The sequence below is a fragment of the Ixodes scapularis genome, unplaced genomic scaffold (assembly GCF_016920785.2).
Source record: "Ixodes scapularis isolate PalLabHiFi unplaced genomic scaffold, ASM1692078v2 PGA_scaffold4__175_contigs__length_147842914, whole genome shotgun sequence".
NCBI lineage: Eukaryota > Metazoa > Arthropoda > Arachnida > Ixodida > Ixodidae > Ixodes > Ixodes scapularis.
In genome coordinates this window covers 137,403,390-137,422,894 of record NW_024609879.1, presented here as the reverse complement: position 1 = coordinate 137,422,894, position 19,505 = coordinate 137,403,390, and the positions used below count along the sequence as shown (strand labels likewise).

At 43.3% G+C, this 19,505-nt stretch overlaps 1 protein-coding gene across 1 annotated transcript in view; it reads left to right on the top strand.

Moving 5' to 3' along the window:
• LOC115313303 overlaps positions 1-19,505 on the top strand; it is a 159,622-nt gene that overhangs the window by 10,792 nt on the left and 129,325 nt on the right. The window contains exons 4-7 of the mRNA XM_042293719.1: positions 5,053-5,176; positions 5,398-5,454; positions 5,570-5,679; positions 15,736-15,807. Coding sequence (XP_042149653.1) covers positions 5,053-5,176; positions 5,398-5,454; positions 5,570-5,679; positions 15,736-15,807 — 363 coding nt within the window. The remainder of the gene's footprint in view (positions 1-5,052; positions 5,177-5,397; positions 5,455-5,569; positions 5,680-15,735; positions 15,808-19,505) is intronic.

The window sequence follows — 19,505 nt, the reverse complement described above, 5'->3', positions numbered from 1 at the left end:
CGTCTCTATATAAATATTACACTCGTAAGAAATATATATTGTTCTAACTTGCTAATTACCAAGACGAACTCACCTCTGAGCATGTAGTTTAATAGCATATGTTGATGGATTGTCATATAGAAGCACATTTCATAGACGTATACCACAATAGACCCTTTTCAAATCCTCATCAAACAATATTGACTGTCACGATTTTTTTTTTCAGCGTAAAGCATATGAATGGGTTCCAGTTCACGTCGAACGCTAATACAGCATTCGAGTCCAGTAGGCTCCGAGCTGAATTCACTGATTGCTGACATAACATCCTTGTCGAACCAATGCCCGAAGTATGAAGGCCTTCGGTATTTAGCGTAGTAGCTACTAGAAATCACTTCTTCCCAATTCGCCAAACGTCGAAGGCTACAGTCTCAGTGAGCCAATATGCATGTTGGAAAGCGGCATGTGACAACAAATCATCAGAGTGCTCTTCTTCTGCAGAGATGCGTCGCCTACCTTCACTCCGTCTCTCTGACTGGCTCGAGAAAGCTCTGGCGGTTGTACTTTACCAAGTTACGGTGAAACTAAGTATAGGCGGCCCACACATTTGAAAAAAAGTCTATTGGAGAGACTGAAAGGAATGTAGTCAACATTTTGCAACAAGACTTCTCTTCGGCCAAGGGAGGAGCACAAAAACGAGTCGTATTTTTTAAGTAGTTAGAACAAGTAAATAATTGACCGAATAATACAATGCACTCTTTATAAAAAAAAAAAAAAACATTACGGCTGCAATAAATCCTACAAAAGATAAAATTGTGGAGTTAGTCTTCTATTTCTGCGTTGCATTAGATTTAACAAATTAATGATATGTGTGGTGCTATATCTGGACATCTAAAAAGTGGGGCTGCGTTTTTTTAAAAGATTCTAGATGTTAGAATGATGGATTAAAACACCATCTGAGAGGAGTCTAATATACACATGGAAGTTACTGTGAACTATGGAAAACGATCGGCAAGGTAAAGAGCCTACTAATACTAATTTCTAAGGGACATCGGATGCAACATTTTGTGCACTGATCAATCAAATTTGTCAAGACTTGCTAACTGTGTTTTGAGTTCCAAGACATAAATGAACTCTTTTATGGACGTTAATAATGTCTTCTTTTTTTTCGAATGACAGGTTCAAACCCTTTGTAACAGTTCGTGTGACGCAAGCATTTCACTTAAAAAAAAGTACTGCGATCAAATGCAAGCTAGGGCACTGAAAGCACGTTATATCAAAATCTTGAGAACTGCCTATTTGTCGGATCGTCGATTAGCACAAAAGGTTAAAGATCGCCGGAGCTTCCTCGCTAAAAGTTGCTGTGATTGTGCAGTTACCTAGGGCTAAAACAACTTCCCCTAGGCCCTACGTCCGACGCATACGTTTCGCATCGAGTCTCAGGCATTCCAACGTTTAAAGCAAACTAACCGAATGCAAACATTTTATGCTAAAAGCATGAAAAAGTATATAGATTCTCGAATACATCCATGAATCCAAGCACGGGAACGGCGATACTTCTGATGCTGTCTCACAGTTGTTAATACGCAAATGATCCAGAGCGATACTGCGCAAAAATGGTATAAAGTGTCATTCCTTCATATCTTTACATTATACCTGCGTCAGAGAGCACGAAGAAGCCCGAAATCGCCGGAACGCATCGAAACCTCACGATCGTCATGGGTAGCGCGCACCGAACAAACTCGCATTCGCCAGCCCTGGCCGCTGCCATCTTACCGGTGACGTCACGGCTCTTGTGAGGTCACGTGACGAGCAGTCACTTTTGCGTAAAACATGGTGGCAACGGGGGGTGCCCCTTTCGAAATTCCGGTTCATCACTATAAGCCCCTGTAACTCGTTGGCTCAAATATATATCTATGCGGAGATTTTATAATACAAGGCATTAGAATTGAAGAAACATTGATTGCAAATATAGCGCAAAATTAATTGCTTTCGAAAGTGCGTATAGAGGCAAAAATTGATAAAGAAATGCAATGCGCAGCCAGCATGGTTACGTACGCTGCATTAGAGTTACAAGCCTGAAATCAACGTTTCCCTGTTGCGAATATTAATGCTGTGCATCGGTGGCTCGCCACTGCATAGAATGCACTTAAACAACAATTCTAGTTTAAAAGTTGCAGTGACAATATATTTTTATGACAAAAATAATACCTCGAAAATGGGAACAAGGGGTTAAAGGACAACACAAATCTACAAACACAATCTAGGTAACTGGTGCGCATCCGAAAGAAATGCGCCTGGTCCTGGTATCGGACCAGGAACCTTTCAATTTCCAGCGCTCTACTGGAAATGGAGAGGTCCCTGGTTCATCACCAGGACCAGGATGATTTTTTCGGTCGCTCGCCAGTCACCTAGCTGTGTTCGGAGATTTGTGTTTGTTTTCTGCCCCCCTTTTTCTCCTTCTCCAGGTATTATTTTTGTCCTTCTCCAACTCGCTTGCACCTTTGCATTTAAGTGCACTATAAATCCTAACCCTAAAAAATGCAAGCTGTTCGACCTTGTTGGTGTTAGACTTGTGGCAGCTGTTAAAACTCGTTTGCTCAATTGACGTCCAGCTCCTAGTTACCTCAGTTGGTAAAGCCCCCAAATGGAACTGGAGAATTCCCTGGTTCGATACCGAGAACAGGCGGATTTTTCACCTAGCTGTCACAGCTAGTCAACTGGCTGTGTTTGGAGATTTATGTTTGTCCCTTGTGCCCCTTGTTCCACTCTTCCAAGGAAACAAGGGGTCCGTTGTGTTTAATTGCGTCGTCAATTGTATTTTTCATATTTGTTTATTGTTTAGATAAATACCGCAATATGAGTTGTATCTAGAGAAAAAACAAAACAACAAAGTGCTGCAATAATCGGGGGACTTGTTGAAAATATATTGAACACATTTTTATCAATCCACGCGACAAATGCGTGTTAATTGCCAATGCCGATAAACCAAAGCATAGTTTTGAAAAAATGAACCTATTATTGCATTGCAGGAACGGCTTGTTATGCACACGTGCTTGGTTTAAAAATTATTTATGAATGTGTTTGTTAGCATTTAATTTGTTAAATTGGCTTTTATACTCTCAAATAATGTTTACTTTGTCGTAAACACCTTTAAATGACTCTTACATATCACACTCGCATTTAAATTATCGTGAACGGTGTGGTTGCAGCAAGCAAAAATCAAAACCACACAAATGCAAAGTTTTAAAACGAATCGATGACATATACTAGACAAAATAAAATCCTTCCTATATTTCGCTGATCAAAAACAAAAATTATGACAAGACCACGGGCGTGATTCTCGTCTTGTTTGTTTCGTTTTTATGAGACAACCATTGATGACGAGCCACAATTCAGTACAATTTCTATTTATGTGGTAACCAGTCTCTGTCCGGGGTAGGTGTCGTAAAAACTATTGAAACGGTAGAAGCTGAAGAGAAAATATACCAGATTATTTCAGCTTCAAGCCAAACATTGCGATTCAACATCGGCAGACGAGCGACCATCTGCCATTTTCTTGCTTTTCGCTCGGTGGTCACGCGTTGACCCGTGGGAGCCTCTTCTTTTTGAGGTTCGAGTGCACGCAGTCGTTTGCGCTAGATCACAAACAGTAACAGTAATAGGTGCCGTGGCTGTGTGGAGAACACCACAGCTTTTCATAACTAGTTGAAATATTGGGGTATTATTTTGATGACGTAAAATAAGAAGTTCTCAACTCTTTAATCTCAATCTTTTTTTTTTTGTGATTGGTTTGGATGTGTCCGCAAAGGGGTTTGCCGCTTGCATCGAAGAATGGCAGGCGCGGATTCTATTCTTTTGCGCAGACCCCACCTTGACGTCACCTCCGGTGATGGAGCGCCATAAACTATCAAAGATAAAACATTCTAATAAAATAAAGAAATCAAAATTATATTACGTGCAGAATTTTCTGTCTGTTCAATGTTTCTGATTTTTAGTGAAAATAAGCTCACGAGAAAAATATGCCTGCTTGCTCTAGCCACCACTAATGTTTGGTCACTCGCAGTGCAGCTAGTTCAGCAGTTTTTAGTTGTCATGCCGAAAGCAGGCAATAGGCATTGAAAGGGCGATGTGCTTGCTACAATTATTTCAGGCTCTTCATTTGATCTCTCAGAAGATGGGGCATAGTGCAAGTTCAATAAGCGTAATTGCTAAAATTTTCCGTTTTTCTACGATATACGCGATCAAAATAGATGACAGAGAAATTATTTAGTGGTGCGTCCGCGCGCAAGAGAACATTTTCTTCGCACTTCGAGGCAATGCAAACGATGTACCACGGGGGTGTCAGACTTCTTTTATGGGTAATGTGCCCTCTCGACTCAAAAAACTCAATTACCCTGGACGAATATTCTAGCTTAAGAATATTGGTCAAAATATTAAACAATGCATGAAATATTCACAAAGGAAAAAAAAAAAAAAAAAACCTTGAGACTAGGGACAATGAATTCGACACCACAGTCTAAAATCTCAACTAAAGATTTCTTAACGCGTTTGTTTTATATAGATTACAACTACTCAACCAACTCTAACACGGAAACATAAATATTGCAGCTGAGTTTTGAGAAAGTGTTGTCTTGTCCGATTTTCGTCCCTATAGTCTCAAGGTTTTTTTCACTGCGATAGTTCACCAGCTCGCCTGCCCAGTAACCATTATTTTAGTCATTCAAACAAGTCAGTCATACCCATTCTTGGCAAATGAAATGTTCTGATAAAAGACAACTCACTGATAAACAAAACGTCACTATATCACTATAAGCAATGTCGCAAAAATAATTTTGTCATGCTAGATGACCCATAGGTGTATGGCGTATCTAGTTTGCAGTATTGCCAAAAAATAATTACTAATATTTATTTCCGCCAAAACACGTTGGGTCTTTTTTAGGGCTGCGAGTTTATCTGGCTTACTTCATTAGATGTTCTAAAAACACAAAACGTTGACTGTAAAAAACTGCTCACTAATGTTATGCCTTGACTACTTTCATTAAGTAAATGACTTGTTGTCTCTCATGTTCACAGCATGGAATTATCCGTGACTCACTACGAATAAGACCAGTTGGTGTAACTGGGAGATCTAGTGCCGGACGCATTCCACACGAAATTTTTGAAGATGAAGAGCACTTTTCAAATACACGGGGTGATTGTGAGTAAATCATTCTGTCATTTTTATGTTCGTTGCTATGAGCGATTTGGTTTTATGTATTAAGAATTGTAAGTGTAGAGAAAAACAAAGCTCAATAATAAAAGCCTCTTTTGCCTTTTCCACTAGATGTATATCAGTTTCATTTACACGAATACATTTACCAAAAATATATTACAAATACTGTCTGATAATCTAATAATATAAGGATAAACACTTCTTAGACTTTGCAGTTAGGCCACTTCAACCCGCTCAACTCATCAAGGAGAGGGATATACAAGGTAAAGTACAGGTCGCCTATTCAATTTGCATATTAGTTAGTGGTTCCTGTTCGTCATTCAATCGTTCGCCTTTTCCAAAAACATATAAAAATACATCATTTCCCACCTCTCGCAGTTCCCGACACGGTGCGCCCAGAAATATTGATGATGGTGGATACTGACAGTTACAGGAAACAAAAGAAGCCGTTAACTGCAGCATTTTACTACGGTGTACTTGTGGCTGCTGTAAGTACTTTTGCCACGCATTTTCTACCAGCGCTACGTAGGGCGGATCGTCAATGGCGAAAGCTATCATGTTTGGCTTTCGACCAATTATATATGGAAATACTGTAACGGTATAATCGAGCATACATTTGGATCTAATTATGCTATTTTTTTAAAGTTTAATACTCACCTTACGTGCCTCTTTATAAACAGTGAAAAATATGTAGGCTAGCATAGCCCTACGCCTTAAAGGGAGACGGATACCCGCAAATATGTTTTTTTTTCATTCCTTGCCACGTGCACTCTAAAAAAATGCCTGCAAGTCTACTTTCAGGCACACCACTCGGAGAGCCAATCACCGCAATTTACGGAGGAAGCTCAGCGAATGATGACGCCGAAACATCTGTTTAGACCAAAAACGCAGTCTGAGTTGTGACATTAAGCAATGCAAAACGTCACGCTTGCATTGCTTAATGTCACAACTCAGACGGCGTTTTTTGGTCTAAACATATGTTTCGGCATCGTCATTCGCTGAACTGCGCCCGCAATCTGCGGCGATTGGTTCTCCGAGTGGTGTGCGGGAAAGCAGACACACAGACTTTTTTTAGAGTGCGATTCATTATGGGTATCGCAACACTACCCAATTGATATTTTGCTCCAGAGTCGCGTACATTTTTATTAAAGCCGAAAAAACGCAACTGCTCGAAATCAAAACTGAAACCCGCACACGGAGGTCGGAGAAGTGGAGAGGAGAGAGTGAGGGGCGGAAGTCACGTGGCTATACCCTTAGCAAAAAGAGACCGTACTTCAAACGAAGTTGAAATATATTGAATACGAATATTAATTTTGTATTTATTCAGTATTATTTTGGCCGCACTCGAAATACACGCGTAAGGTATTCAAAATACATTAGAAATATGAATCAAAAAATATTTTAGATATACCAAAAATATTATCTCTTCGCACTCAAAATGCCATTTGTGCATTAAAAACCGGTTACACAATTTTTTTTTTATTTTCGATTTTGCCTGCAAATCGTATCCCTGTGGTATTTGAAGGCACTACTAAATACATCTCACAAAGCTACATTAGAAACAAACACAAACACCATGACGCACTGAACAGCTCATTCACAGTCCGGTTGACTGCTCTAGAGCCTTATATAGCGTACACATTGAAGGTAATAATGTTTTCGGTGACCACCTCTGCGCTTATTAAGGTTCCAAGTATTCGATCTTCTCCTCGGGAGTCTGTCAAAGGGGAAACAGTGTCTTGGAGTTCGTGGACGATATCTCTTACTAAAAAACATTAATACAACTAATAACAATTCGGCGCAGCCCCTAAAACAATATCCACACAAACGGCTCATAAAATACATGTTATTGCTTCTCTGCGTAGCACAACTCAGGACGAAGCGAATCAAGGCAGTTTCTTCACTTTAAATTACTGTAAACGACTTTATTTTCGTGAGGACCTAATTCTCGCAAAATTCGCGAATCGCCTACAATTCCGAAAAGTAGGTCCCGTGAACAATTCCAGCAAAATGTAAAAAAAACATTAAAATCTATATTGCAATCCCAGCGGGTCGCGAAAATTAGAATGTGCGAACTATTCCAAAACTCCAACTTTGACCTAAATCGCGAAATATTGAGCCCGCGAAAAATAAGTATTTTACAGTAGTTATTTTGACTTTCCTTTTTAGTAGTAGACTATTTAATATGGTAGTTAATGTCACTATATTAAAGTCACTATTCACATCACGTACACTGGTGAGTATACACGTTCAGTGAACTAACATTGTGCTAACAAAACCACGCCAAACGTACCTGTTCACATCACCTGCTGAAGCTTTCCAGCATCAGCAAATGTTGTGGTTGTAGTTCCCAAACCCCGTTTGTGATTGGTGTGCAAAGAACTGATCAGGTGTGTTCTTGATAGAAAAAAGGAAACAATAACATAAACTGGGCTGATTTATCAGTGCAGTTGACAAACCAATCAAATGTTGTATTTAGGCGCTTGAGTGTACTCCATATCTGCTTGAAGTGAACTTTTAGAAGAGGAGCTTTTCAATATTTTGGTAGTTTAAGTCAAATTACCAAAGTATTGCAGTCAAAAGGCACTTAGAGTATAACACAACAGTATTTACGATTTTCAGGTATTTTAAGAGTATTCTGCACGTATTTTTGATTGCTTTATTTTTCTAGGGATGGAGTATATTTTGCATGAATTATATAAATATTTCAAGAAATATATGTGAAAGGTATTTTGTTCCTATTAATTTAGTATTTACATATTTCAAAACGCATGAAGGGAACTTCAAATGTAGTTTAAGTAAAGGTATTTTAAAATGATTTTTAGAAGTATATTTTAGTACTAAGTAAAAAAAAAAGTTTATATTTTCGGTCTATTTTTTGTGTACTTACAATTATGAACTGTATTTCAAATACACTCAAATTAGAATGTGGTATATTTCAAACGTATTAGTTTTCGCTAAGCCCGACCGCGCGCTTTTTTCTTTCCCCTCCATTTTTTTTTTTTTCTTTTGAGCGCAGCAGGCGATTTGCATGGCGAGAACTGTTTGCCGAGCGATTCCTTTGCAGGTATGTTTGTTCCGCTGGCTGTTCTGTACTTCAAGATGAGTTCTTTTGTACATTGAAAAGTTGGAGATGAGTATAGAGTCCCCGTGGTAAATTTTTGTTATCGGCTCCGAAAAGAATACCCCCAAGATGTTGCGCGAAGAACTCCTTCAGATGTCCTGGGTCCTAAAGAACTGCCATTGCGCGGCAGAAGTCTGCACAAGTTTCCGAAAGATCAACGTGTCGCGATCAATGGCTGGCTGCAATTCCTGTAGAACATTTGCGGGCACCTCAGAAAGTGGATGCTACCCGATTTATATACTCCTTGCATTTTCTGGAAAGTGATTACATTTCGTTCGCAGGTGCCGAAAAGTAAATCGCATACCATATAGTTCAGCGACGTTTCGTTCAGAACATTTTTTTTTCAGTGATAATTGTAGAAAAAGAAATGTAAATATCGGAAAATGCTTGGGAAGAAAAGAAGAAAAGGTAGATACTGGCAATCGAACACGGTTCCGCTGCATATGAAGCGGACATCTTTCCACTGAGGTACTTTTAGGTGTTTTTTTTTTTATTTATTTATTGCCAGGTGTACATTTGATTAATATACAGATACGCCGTCCACAAACACGTCAGTGAAAATTCGGTGACCGTGGAATGCTTATTGTAGGCAGGTTTTCTAGGACTGTCAACCAATCTGGGCCATCTCCTGAAAAGCTGTACACTTCCCTACTTTCCAGGATGCTCTCAGTAAAATACAGGCACACAGGTCGCGCGCCAACATCTGCATGCCGCACTTTCATGCGGCTCCTCCAGATGCTGTAGAGTCCTGCGACCATAATACAATCATATGGCACAGAGACTGTGACATCAACAGGCAGAAACTGTATCTCATGCCCATTCCAAGGAACATCTTTTTTCAACGTTCGCTGAAGAATGTCCAAGTAAAACATTGCATTCCAGCAGTTTAAGAAAACACGCTAGATAGTTTCGGGTTGCTTACAAAAAAACAAGTTCACCAAACCAGGGAACGTGCACACCTAGCTTTCTCATGTAACCATGTTTTAACCGACACAGTCCCAGCATGTAATTTAAAGAAAACGTTTTTATATTAGCGGGTACCAGCATTTTCTTAACCCGACAGAGTACATCATACCCAGGGAGAGTATTGTACAGCATTTGATAAATGGGAGGTGAAAAAGTCGTTTTTATTAAATGCTTCGTTAGACGTTTTCGTGACACATTGGACAAATATTCTAACAAAAAGCGAGCAATAACAAAATCTGTAAGCACCAACTACTTCTCTTAAATAGGCACTTAGCGGCCCAGACCCTCCGTCGCAGGACGAAACGATAAAATCAGGTAAGGCGTTACACAAATGAACCAGAAAAATCGTGCGCAAAAAGGGGCTGGTTTGATCACGCAGAAAGATAGAACGGTTAACAACCTGTGGAATAAAAAGATCGGCCAAAGAGGGGCCACCAGATCGGACATGTCGAAAGAGGTTCGCTCGGTTGGTACGTTCCCAAAAGGAGGCCCAAACGAAAACCGCGAAAACACGATGCAACCTTTGAATGCAAATACGAGAACAGTGCAATACTTGACGTAGATACCATACCTTTGCAACAAAAAATAAGTTACACATCGTGGCGCGTGTGAACATTGAGATATGACGGCAACCACTCTGCGTTGCTTTATCATGTAACTCATCAATTTCTTCTCGTCACCGAAGGGCATTATCACGGTAACACTCTAGTGGGACGCCTAGATAACGGGTCGGTACGGTTTCCCATTCGATATTTTCGTTCACTCTCGGCTTGGATGGCCACTCGCCATGCCAGAAACCCAAACATTTTGACCAATTCACTGAACAGCCAGTTTGCAGGCAGACGGTCTTTGTGATTTCGAATACTTTTTACGACTCTGTCTGTATCCGCGCAGAATATCCCAATATCATCCGCGTAAGCCAGTATTTGCACTTCACACGTGTTCAGAGTAAAACCGCGAGCGTTTGTTCATGAATAATGCGCAAACTGAAGGGTTCTATACACAAAGCAAACAATAGTGGTGATAGCGGGCAATCGCTGCCTTACCAAAGATTTGACAGGGATGACTTCGCTTACACTCTTGACAATGAAGATCGTTGTACAGTTTTGGTACGCCATCCGCACTATTCCCAAAATTACAGACCCTATCCCTATATGTTCCAAAACACTAAAGACGCGCGGTCGAAGGCTTTTTCTAAGTCTAGCTGTAACATCGCAACCTTCTTCATCTCTGAGTCGCAGCACTCCAAAGTACTACGAGCGACATGAATGTTAGTTAAGATACTTCGACCCTGTATGCAGCACATCTGCTGCGGCCCCACAACATTCGTGATCACGAATTGCAATCGTCTAACGAGGACTTTCATTGGTGTTTTGTAGTCCATGTTACTAAGCGTTATAGGACGATAAAAATTTACACTACGAAGTTTGACAGGATCGTCACACTAAAGAATCAATACCGCATACGTACGCAGAAACGATGGCGGTAACAAGTTTTGGTCATACGGTTCAGTAAAAACTTCTAACAAATAACTGCAACCTCATACTTAAACGTCTTATAGAAAAGTAGGGTCAACCCATCTGGGCCTGGCAATTTACCATGTTTCAAATCTTCTATTGCAATTGTTATCTCCACAAGCTTATTGGCTTCTTCTAGAAAACCTTTTAAATTACATTATATTGTCATCAGTAAAGTCAAGAACTCGCTTTGAAACACTGTTTTCGTTTTTTTGAGGCATGATGACTGGAATGTTCCGTGTACCGTTGGATGAAAGCCTTTTCTATAAAAGTTTTTTCGACAGACAGAACGCCATGGTGTTCGATTTCCACTATTTCAATGCCGCGCGCGTATTTCTTTTACCGCGGCGACCATCCTTTTTGTGGGCACTTCTCCAACCAAGAATCTTTCGAAACTGGCTCGTAGCGCGGTCCACCCTATATCTTTCCCCATCTATGATCCCGAGTTGGGCTATTAGGTTAATAATGTTATTTATAAAAAGGCCTGGAGTTCGGCATTCTTTCCGTAATAGCTTCTTCAGGATATCACGCAACATATCTTCGTTTATTTTTTTCTTGTAACTTCAAGGAACACGCCTTCTCAAATGCGTTGATTTTTACTTCCAGCTTGAAGGTCTCCCACTTCTCGATGACGCACATTCCCTTCAGCTCTGCTTCCTGCCGTTTCTCCTTGACTAGGTTCTGAAAAGACTCATCTCGAATCAGCTTCGCGCTAAGTTTCCACTGTTCTCACGAAAAAGGTGCCCGTTTTCCTTGGCACCTAATTGAGAATTGACGCTGGAGTGATCGCTAAAGGAAACGTAATCGACCGAGTTACGACCACGCAGGGGAACCGGATCCGAGGAAATGTATATTCAGTCCAACCTGGCGTGACTGGTGCCTTGCGAGTGGGTGTACATAAGACCCTTTGCACGAGTCACGCAGCACGCAATATCGTGCAACTCACAGTGCCCCATAAGGCTATTTAAAGCCATAACACTGCCGTCTCTGTAGGGCCCTCCATTGAGCGGCAGTCCCTTTTCCAAACACAATTAGTGTCCTAGAAATATAATAAGTCGATCGCCACTGACAAAACCATAAATATTTTCAAAAAACATGTCTTAACAGTGTGGACGACAGCAGCAACAGCTTTCTTAAGGAACAAGCAGCAACCTGCCGACAAACCAACAGCGTGACTCACGCAGACTTCATAGCGCGACAGAAACGACCGTAATATACTGTCGGTTTGACCCTCACTCTCTACTTTGGTCTCTTGAATGGCCACGATATTTAACTCATGCTTGGTAAATAGTCGGTAGAGCTGCTGTTGCCCACGGCTAGCTGCGAGTCCCCGCACGTTCAGCGTAGCGACACGTAATAAACCTTCACGAGACACTACCATTGAGCAAGTTACAAACCTTGAGCATAGCGCTCACCTATGTGACTGAAAGGCAGCGGCCGCAGCACCAGATAGTCACTGCTCGTCGTCTCGGGATAGAGCCGACGAGCCGCCACGGGGTACAGCCGACGACCCGCCGCGGCCACCTCTTCAGTATCCCCTCTTGCTCGCGGCCTCTTGTAGCCCCGACTCAGAACAAGGGCCAGCCGTGTCGGTCGTCACTGTCGCCTCGTTGAACGGTCGCTTGGCAGCCTTGGCCTCGGTCCATTTCACCCGCGTCTTCACCCTCGGAGGCCTTTGCCATGTCGCTCGCGGCCGGTGCCTCCTGCGCCGTCACCGTCACTTTGTTCGCAGGTTCGCCGCTGAGTCCATTTCCCAGTGCTGTAGGAGTGGTGAACGCCTGATTTTGCGCGACACACGGCTCCGTGCTGGCCCCCGCCTCCGTCATCTGAAGCTCTGTTGGTCACAGAGCTATCGTCGTGGGTGACGCTGACTCCTCCGCCTCGGCCTCGTCCATGTCGTGGCTCATGCCCGTGTCGTCAGCGTATGGCTGGCGACGCCTCGGGCGTACGACCGCACGCAGTCCCTTGCTTCGTGCCCGAAGGCTCGATATTCTTCGCACCTAGGAACCCTACACTCACGCCGTATGTGTCCCGAGCGATGACAGCAAAGGCACACCGGCGCGCGCCCGGCATCGACCACAAGTTCTGTGCCTCGTCGGAATCCGATCTGGTGAGGGAGGGATTCCTGCGTCATGCCATCCCGAAGCACCAGGCGCACGACGACTGTCGTGGTGTCCACGTCTGACCGGCCTTCGGCCTTCCACCTTTCATGGTTGACTTGCTTAACTTCTCCGTAGGATTCGAAGGTTCGACGGATAGTTTCCGCGGGCACGTCAAACGCCACCCAGTGAACTTTGACTTTTAATTCCTGCTTATTGGGGTCGATGGCCAGACACAAGCGGTCCTTCACTTGCAGGTGCCTTGTCGCCAGGAGCTTCTTCTTGGTCGCAATAGTATGCAGCGTTAAGAGCCAGACGTGTCCCATTTCAAAGGCGCCCAGGCCCTCCACTTCTTCCCGGACACCCACTTGGTTAACCGGCTGAACAAAATCTTCTACTCAGTACCAAAGTCCCTGTTGCGGTTCATAGCTTCGCCGAAGGGAATCGAGGGGAAAATAACCACGTAGTCATTCGGCAAACCGCCGTAGCCAGCATCACCACGGCTAGAAAGAGTCGTTATCGTAGTCGCTGAAGAGCTCTCCATCGCACGTCCGTTTGCTATCGCGTCCGGCGATGGAATCCCCTAAGCTACTGTAGGTTGAACCGTTTTCTCTTAATTTTCCCCCAGCAAAAGTACTCCCGAGTCGAAGCCGGGCAGCACCATGCATTGGCCACATTCGCACCTACTAAAGAAATAGTTCGCACGCATATTCAACTCGCAGTACGCACTTCGTGCTTGACGTTTGCGCGAGCGATGTCTTCAGCCACGAGAAGGGGGTGACGGCTCGGCGACGTCTTCGTGCAAATCGGCTTGGAGGTAGGGCGTGTCGTACAGGATGAATACCAATTTTTTCAATCCGTCGTAAATTTCTCTTTTAAAGGCAGACAGAATTCGCCAGTACCGCGAACGACATTTCTGAAGTAGAGGTCTCACGCCCGTCGTCTGCTGCCATCGCCGTCACCGCGAGTCCCACGATACGCAAAACAACGCCATGTTCAGAATTACTTAGTGAACGCACGGAATGTTCCCGGTTTTCTGTGCCGCTTTTTTTTTCAATCAAACTAATTGCAGCTTTTTAGAATCCACAAAAAAATTGGTTTTCTATTTTTTTTTTCTATTTTCACTATTTACTATGTCCCTTGAATGACCAGCGAGTTTGACTAAATTTTGTGGTTGTGTCCAAACCTTGGAAAACGGCCCATGACCACGAAAAAGAGATTGAGCGCGACTCAAACCGGCCAGTTCTTGATCGTCGGCTTTCGGGCCGAAAGAAAACGAATTTCGAGCCGCAATTTCTGTTCTGGGTAGTTGGGCTTTCATACGTCACGGACAACTAGAAACCTCGGCGAGCATAAATACCCGGTCAGTGTCCCTTTAAGGTGTGCTTACGTCTCTACCTTTACTTGTACTGCAATCATTCTGCTTTACAGTTCACGCTTTATAATCTTTTGTGGGATAATAAAATAAAGGTTATCCTTAAGAATCAATGCACCACGTCAAAGTGCCATTGCATCTAATCTAAGTAACCAAAATCACTCACGCAGTTCATGAATTTATTAAATTGTGAAAGGCGCAGATATTGCAGTGTCCCTCCGTTGCAAATCTCATCTCCTTGTGTCCTGTTAAGCTGCAGTGCGTTAAAAGGGAAATATTTGTTTCCCTTTAGCTCTCAGGAACAATTTTTTTTTTTTTTTTTTTGCGGAGTTTTGTGCTTCACCGTATCGTTTATTAGGGAGTTTTCGTAGATCGTTTGCGGCGTCCCGCAAGGCCCTCCGCAACCCGCTACAATAGCGGGAACTCCACAGTCGAGGCTATCGGCGCGCAGGCGCAGTAGCAACTTCTTCGTTGCGGAACGCTTAGCGGAGGGGGCAGCGCGGTCTACGAAAACTCCCTATTGTTCCTTCCGTTTCCGCTTTCATTAACGTCTCATTCGTTCCAAAACTATTTCTGTAATGACACATCTCTTTCTTTCAGCGCGTGCACAAATTAATTGTCACTGGTTTAGGGGTTCTGTTGGCTTTAATATGCGACCATGTTACCCCAGCCATCTAATTTCGTTAAACGCAGTAATGGAAGACCTATCGTATATTCCAGACTGCATTTGGATTAAATAAATTACACCACCCTACACTTTTGACATTCAGGAGCGCCGTGCATATACATTTTTGTTGTTTAAGAACCGACAAGTTACATGTTAAGGACCATAGAGGACTAAAGTACCCAAATGTTAAAATAACAATTAACCGCGGTGGCCACAAAAAAAAAAAAACATTTTAAGGGGTGAAACGATATTCGAATGTATCAATATATGTAAACCAAATTGAATTTAACAAGCAAACGAACTTGATCCGGCTCAATAATTGAGTATTGAACAGGCAGGTCTAAAATTAAGCTTTGATTGCTTTGCTTGAAGGAATATTTTAAGACACGATATAATCTGGCCGTGAAACAGACCTTATATCTTGATTTGCATTATTTAATTTGAAAAAAAAAAGTTTGGTTGCTGGCATAAACGTTGCGTACCTCCTACGCTTGTGAAGTAGCATTTGCTTTGAAGATTCCGTTTGCTAAGTGACCATTTGCGCGCGCTTTTCTCGATCTAAAAAGTGTTAAAACTGTTATTTTTAGACAACCTAATCCAGCACAATAAAGCCTGTATACGTTCGAGGTAAACGCATTAGGAGATCATATAGACTGGGGAAAGAAACTGGTCATCATACTCAGTGCTTCGAATAAATGTATCTATACATGTAAATTCTAGTTACTTTACGTGTGAAATGTAATTATTATGTCTACTATAATGCAAGGTTAAATTAATCGTCACCTTTTTGGTTTAGGTCAACATTCGATATGCTTCTATGACCAGACCGAATTTGAAAGTCAAATTATGTTCTGTGCAAATTATGTCGGTAAGTATAAGAACACCTTTCTCTATCAAACTGCACGTGTCACAAATAATTAGCTCATTCTATGTATTAAAGTTACCGAAAGTAGCGATACCTAATGTAGCGTTTGTCACCTTTACAATTATCAGAAAAAGTGTAAAGTATGCAGAGCCACAGCTAAACAATGGGAGCGTGCCAGCACTCCAATGCAGAAAACAGCGTACGCGCCGACTCGCACGAGTGGGCGCGAAGATTGTCTGCTTAAAGAGAGCGTGTTGTCATTATGAGTACTTTAAATAGAAAAATATTAAAACACTAAGCACGTGCACGAACACAATCATACTCATTCATTCGGCAACGACCGAATGTTTATTTCCTGGCACAAAAGTTCCGCGCTTTGACCAGGATACAGTTCAAAAACGGGGGACGGCCGAACGGAAGGGATCATATTCGGTAGGACAGATAAAAGAATTATCTGCCCTCCCGATTATAACTCCTTCCTTTCTACCCTTGCCCGTGTTATCTAGATCCTGGTTAACGTGCGGATGTTTTGTGCCCTGAAATAAACGTCCGTTTTCACTAACTGAAAGGTGCGGTTGTTCATAAACTATCGTTTTTGCTTTGAGTATTTCTATTTAAAGTAAAATATCGCCTCTTGCCTAAGCTTTGGACGGACGCCAATTCGTTCTCTTGTACATCGAACACCATACCGAAAAATTGGTGACACGGGCGTCCAATCATCATGAGCCAGAGTAACGCAGGCAACATCTTCCAACGACGACGGTACCTTGTCCGCCATCCAGCTCTACTTTCCGTACTCCTTGGCAAAAAGTGCTGGGGCCGGGTTCTTCCAACTGGAAGCCGAATTTCCCTTACGGTGAATCACAACCCATGTCTCCTGTTGCTATCTTGTTGTCTCCGTCCTTTCCTCGGAAGTGGCTAATAAACCGGACGACGTCCTGGTTATTTCTCCTCCTGACGACTTCTACGACTACATAAAGTGAAAAACGCTCGGCAGAAAGACAGTCAGAAGCATCTTGGGTGCCAAACCACCATGCACACCAAGAAGCTGGGCGACCGTGAATCATCTCAAATGCTTCATGCGAATTGTTCCCCCGGCGCTTGCCCCAAGTGATATGCATGGCCCTTGCCCCAGCAACGGACCTGCTCATAGATCGCCTTCCTGAGGTGGTGGACCGCGTCATTGCGTATGCTACGCCAAGCCTGTCAAGCGTCACTGATAACTCCCATCAGTGTCCCACTATGCGAGCCCTAGGAACCGACATAGACGCCCTGAAAACTGCCATCTAGGCAGTCAACACAACGGGTAGCAGCTCGCGGCGTCGACCAAAAAATATTTTCATCTTGACATGGAAACCCATGTCGCCATCGCAGTCTATCTCGAGGTCGCAGCCCACCGTGACAACGAGCGTTTCCTGTTGGTGCTACCAGGCATTCGGCAACAACGCACGCAACTACCAACAGCCGTGCGACTGGCAGAAAAGAGATGCGGCCCGTCACTATAGGTGGCCAGTGACGTGGGATCAAAAGCAAGCCGCCTCTTTTTTATTCGTAGCTTTCACAACCTATAGGGGGCGCACTGGCGCCTATCGAAATGGCCGCCATCTGCATGATCGTCATAGAACAACAGTACGAGGCGGGGTCTGCGACGCGTAAGTAATTCTAGTTTTGCTGTATACGAGCAGTGTTAGAGCCGTACTTTATTTTTTTCACGTCAGGAAGGCGGAGGCAAGCACCTTTATTCTGAAGCCTTTCATCCAGAAGCTAGGGAGCGCGATTCTCGCACCGCGGTATCACCGTCGCTGAAAGTTGCGAATAACGGATCGCGTTTCCCGTCAACGCCTACTCGTCCACACAGGAGCGGAAACGTCCGTTATTCCACCTACACCAGCTGAAAGACGACGCCCACAGACGTTTGTGTCGCTGCAGGTGTGCCAAATATTCCAACATGGTGGACGTTCTCACACATAGGATTACGCAGGACATTTCGGTGGGTCTTCGTCACTGCTGACGCAAGCCAGCCCCGCCCGGCTCAGCCTTCCTATAGTAAAGTGGTTAGTTGGGCAAGTTGGTAATGATTTAACATGGTTAAAATTGTGCACAAATAGAAATGCAGAGTTAAGAGGGAAGAGGGAAGAGACAAGTGCCAACTCGCAACTGGATGTATTAAAGGAAGAAAAAGAACAGCCCGCGGCATCAGCTCGAGCCGAGGCCACGCTCGCACGGGAACACCCGAGCACGCGGAGGACACACACCATCCTCAACCACGCTCAAATTATTGTAGAAAGCCGATTTGCTTGTCGGTTAACGCCACAGAAGGATGGCTGACACACCTCCTAAGGAAGGTATGTTGCGATTTCTAGACCTTTCCCTATCTTTGCAAACAAACCACCTGTGCTGGTCATTTTCCCCCCGTTCTAAAAAAGTTTAAACTCCTAACAAAGGTGTGTTGCAATTTCTAGACCTTTCCCTATCTTTGCAAACAAACTACCTTGGCTGTTCATTTTCACCCCGTTCTAAAAAAGGCTTAATAGACTATACGTTCTCGCACTCTAAATTCGTAAAAGCGGCATAGCTCTTTCCTGCCCTACTTCAGCCTTAAAGAGGTCATGCCTCCGCGCCATCAAAAGCAGGCAGTTTAAATTCTCAAATTGAGAGGCTTACAGCGTCCGGGTTTCCAACGCAGGTGCTAACAGAGGTGGTAGGGACTCTGATAAAAAAGCAAAAGGATGTGAAAAAGCTGCACGTAATGTCGACAAAAAAGAGTAGTGGTGGTTTCTTATATACAGATAATTTCTCACAATCTGAAACAGGTAGCCAATAGGTACGGAGTCCCCTTAGTGATGTCAGCCCCCCCAAAAATGGGTCAAATGTGTTCTTAGCTTCGAGCAAAAGTAGAAAATATTACAAAACACAGGTGCCGCAAGAAACACGTCCGCCCTTACCTGCCCTGTTCAACCACAGGGATCTATAGCATTCCCCTTTCCTGTGGTAGATCCTGCGTAGGACAGACAGGACGGTGTATTAATGACCGGTTAAGGGAGCACAATCTTTCTCTAAATTCCACAGTGGGGTCACCTACCTCTGCATTGTCAAGTGTACACCTTCTTTACAAAAAAACCTCGATAATTAGCAGATTCTACGAAAAACGCACTAGGGAAATTTTTAAAGCTTTTGGTATACTCCGCCTATTCGAGCGTTGTGTCAGCCATTTTCTGTGGTTTTAACCGACAAGGAAATCGCCTTTCTACAATCGTTTGAGTATGGTTGATGATGGTGTTAGTCCTCCGCGTGCTCGGGTGCCCCCGTGCGAGTGTGGCCTCGGCTGGAGCTGATACCGAGGGCTGTTGTTTTTTCTTCCTTCAATACATCGAGATTTGAGTTTCCGTTTGTCTCTTCCCTCTTCCCTCTTCAGTGTTCCTTTCTATTTGTGCGCAATTTTAACCATGTTCAGGCTTCCTATCCCATTTTGTTTTGAACGTCAGCATGCGCCACCGACGTCTTATTGATGACAGGACTCATCTCACTGTCAACGACATCTCTACATTTTTGATTTCTCCTTGCATTCAGAATAATGTACCTACCTAAGAATTTGCGGACATTCCTGCATGAGATCCAGAAATTACGAAGACATCGAGTTTGGCAGAGAAACTGCGAAACGGTGTGACACACCACCCATAATTACTTCCGGCCCACTAACT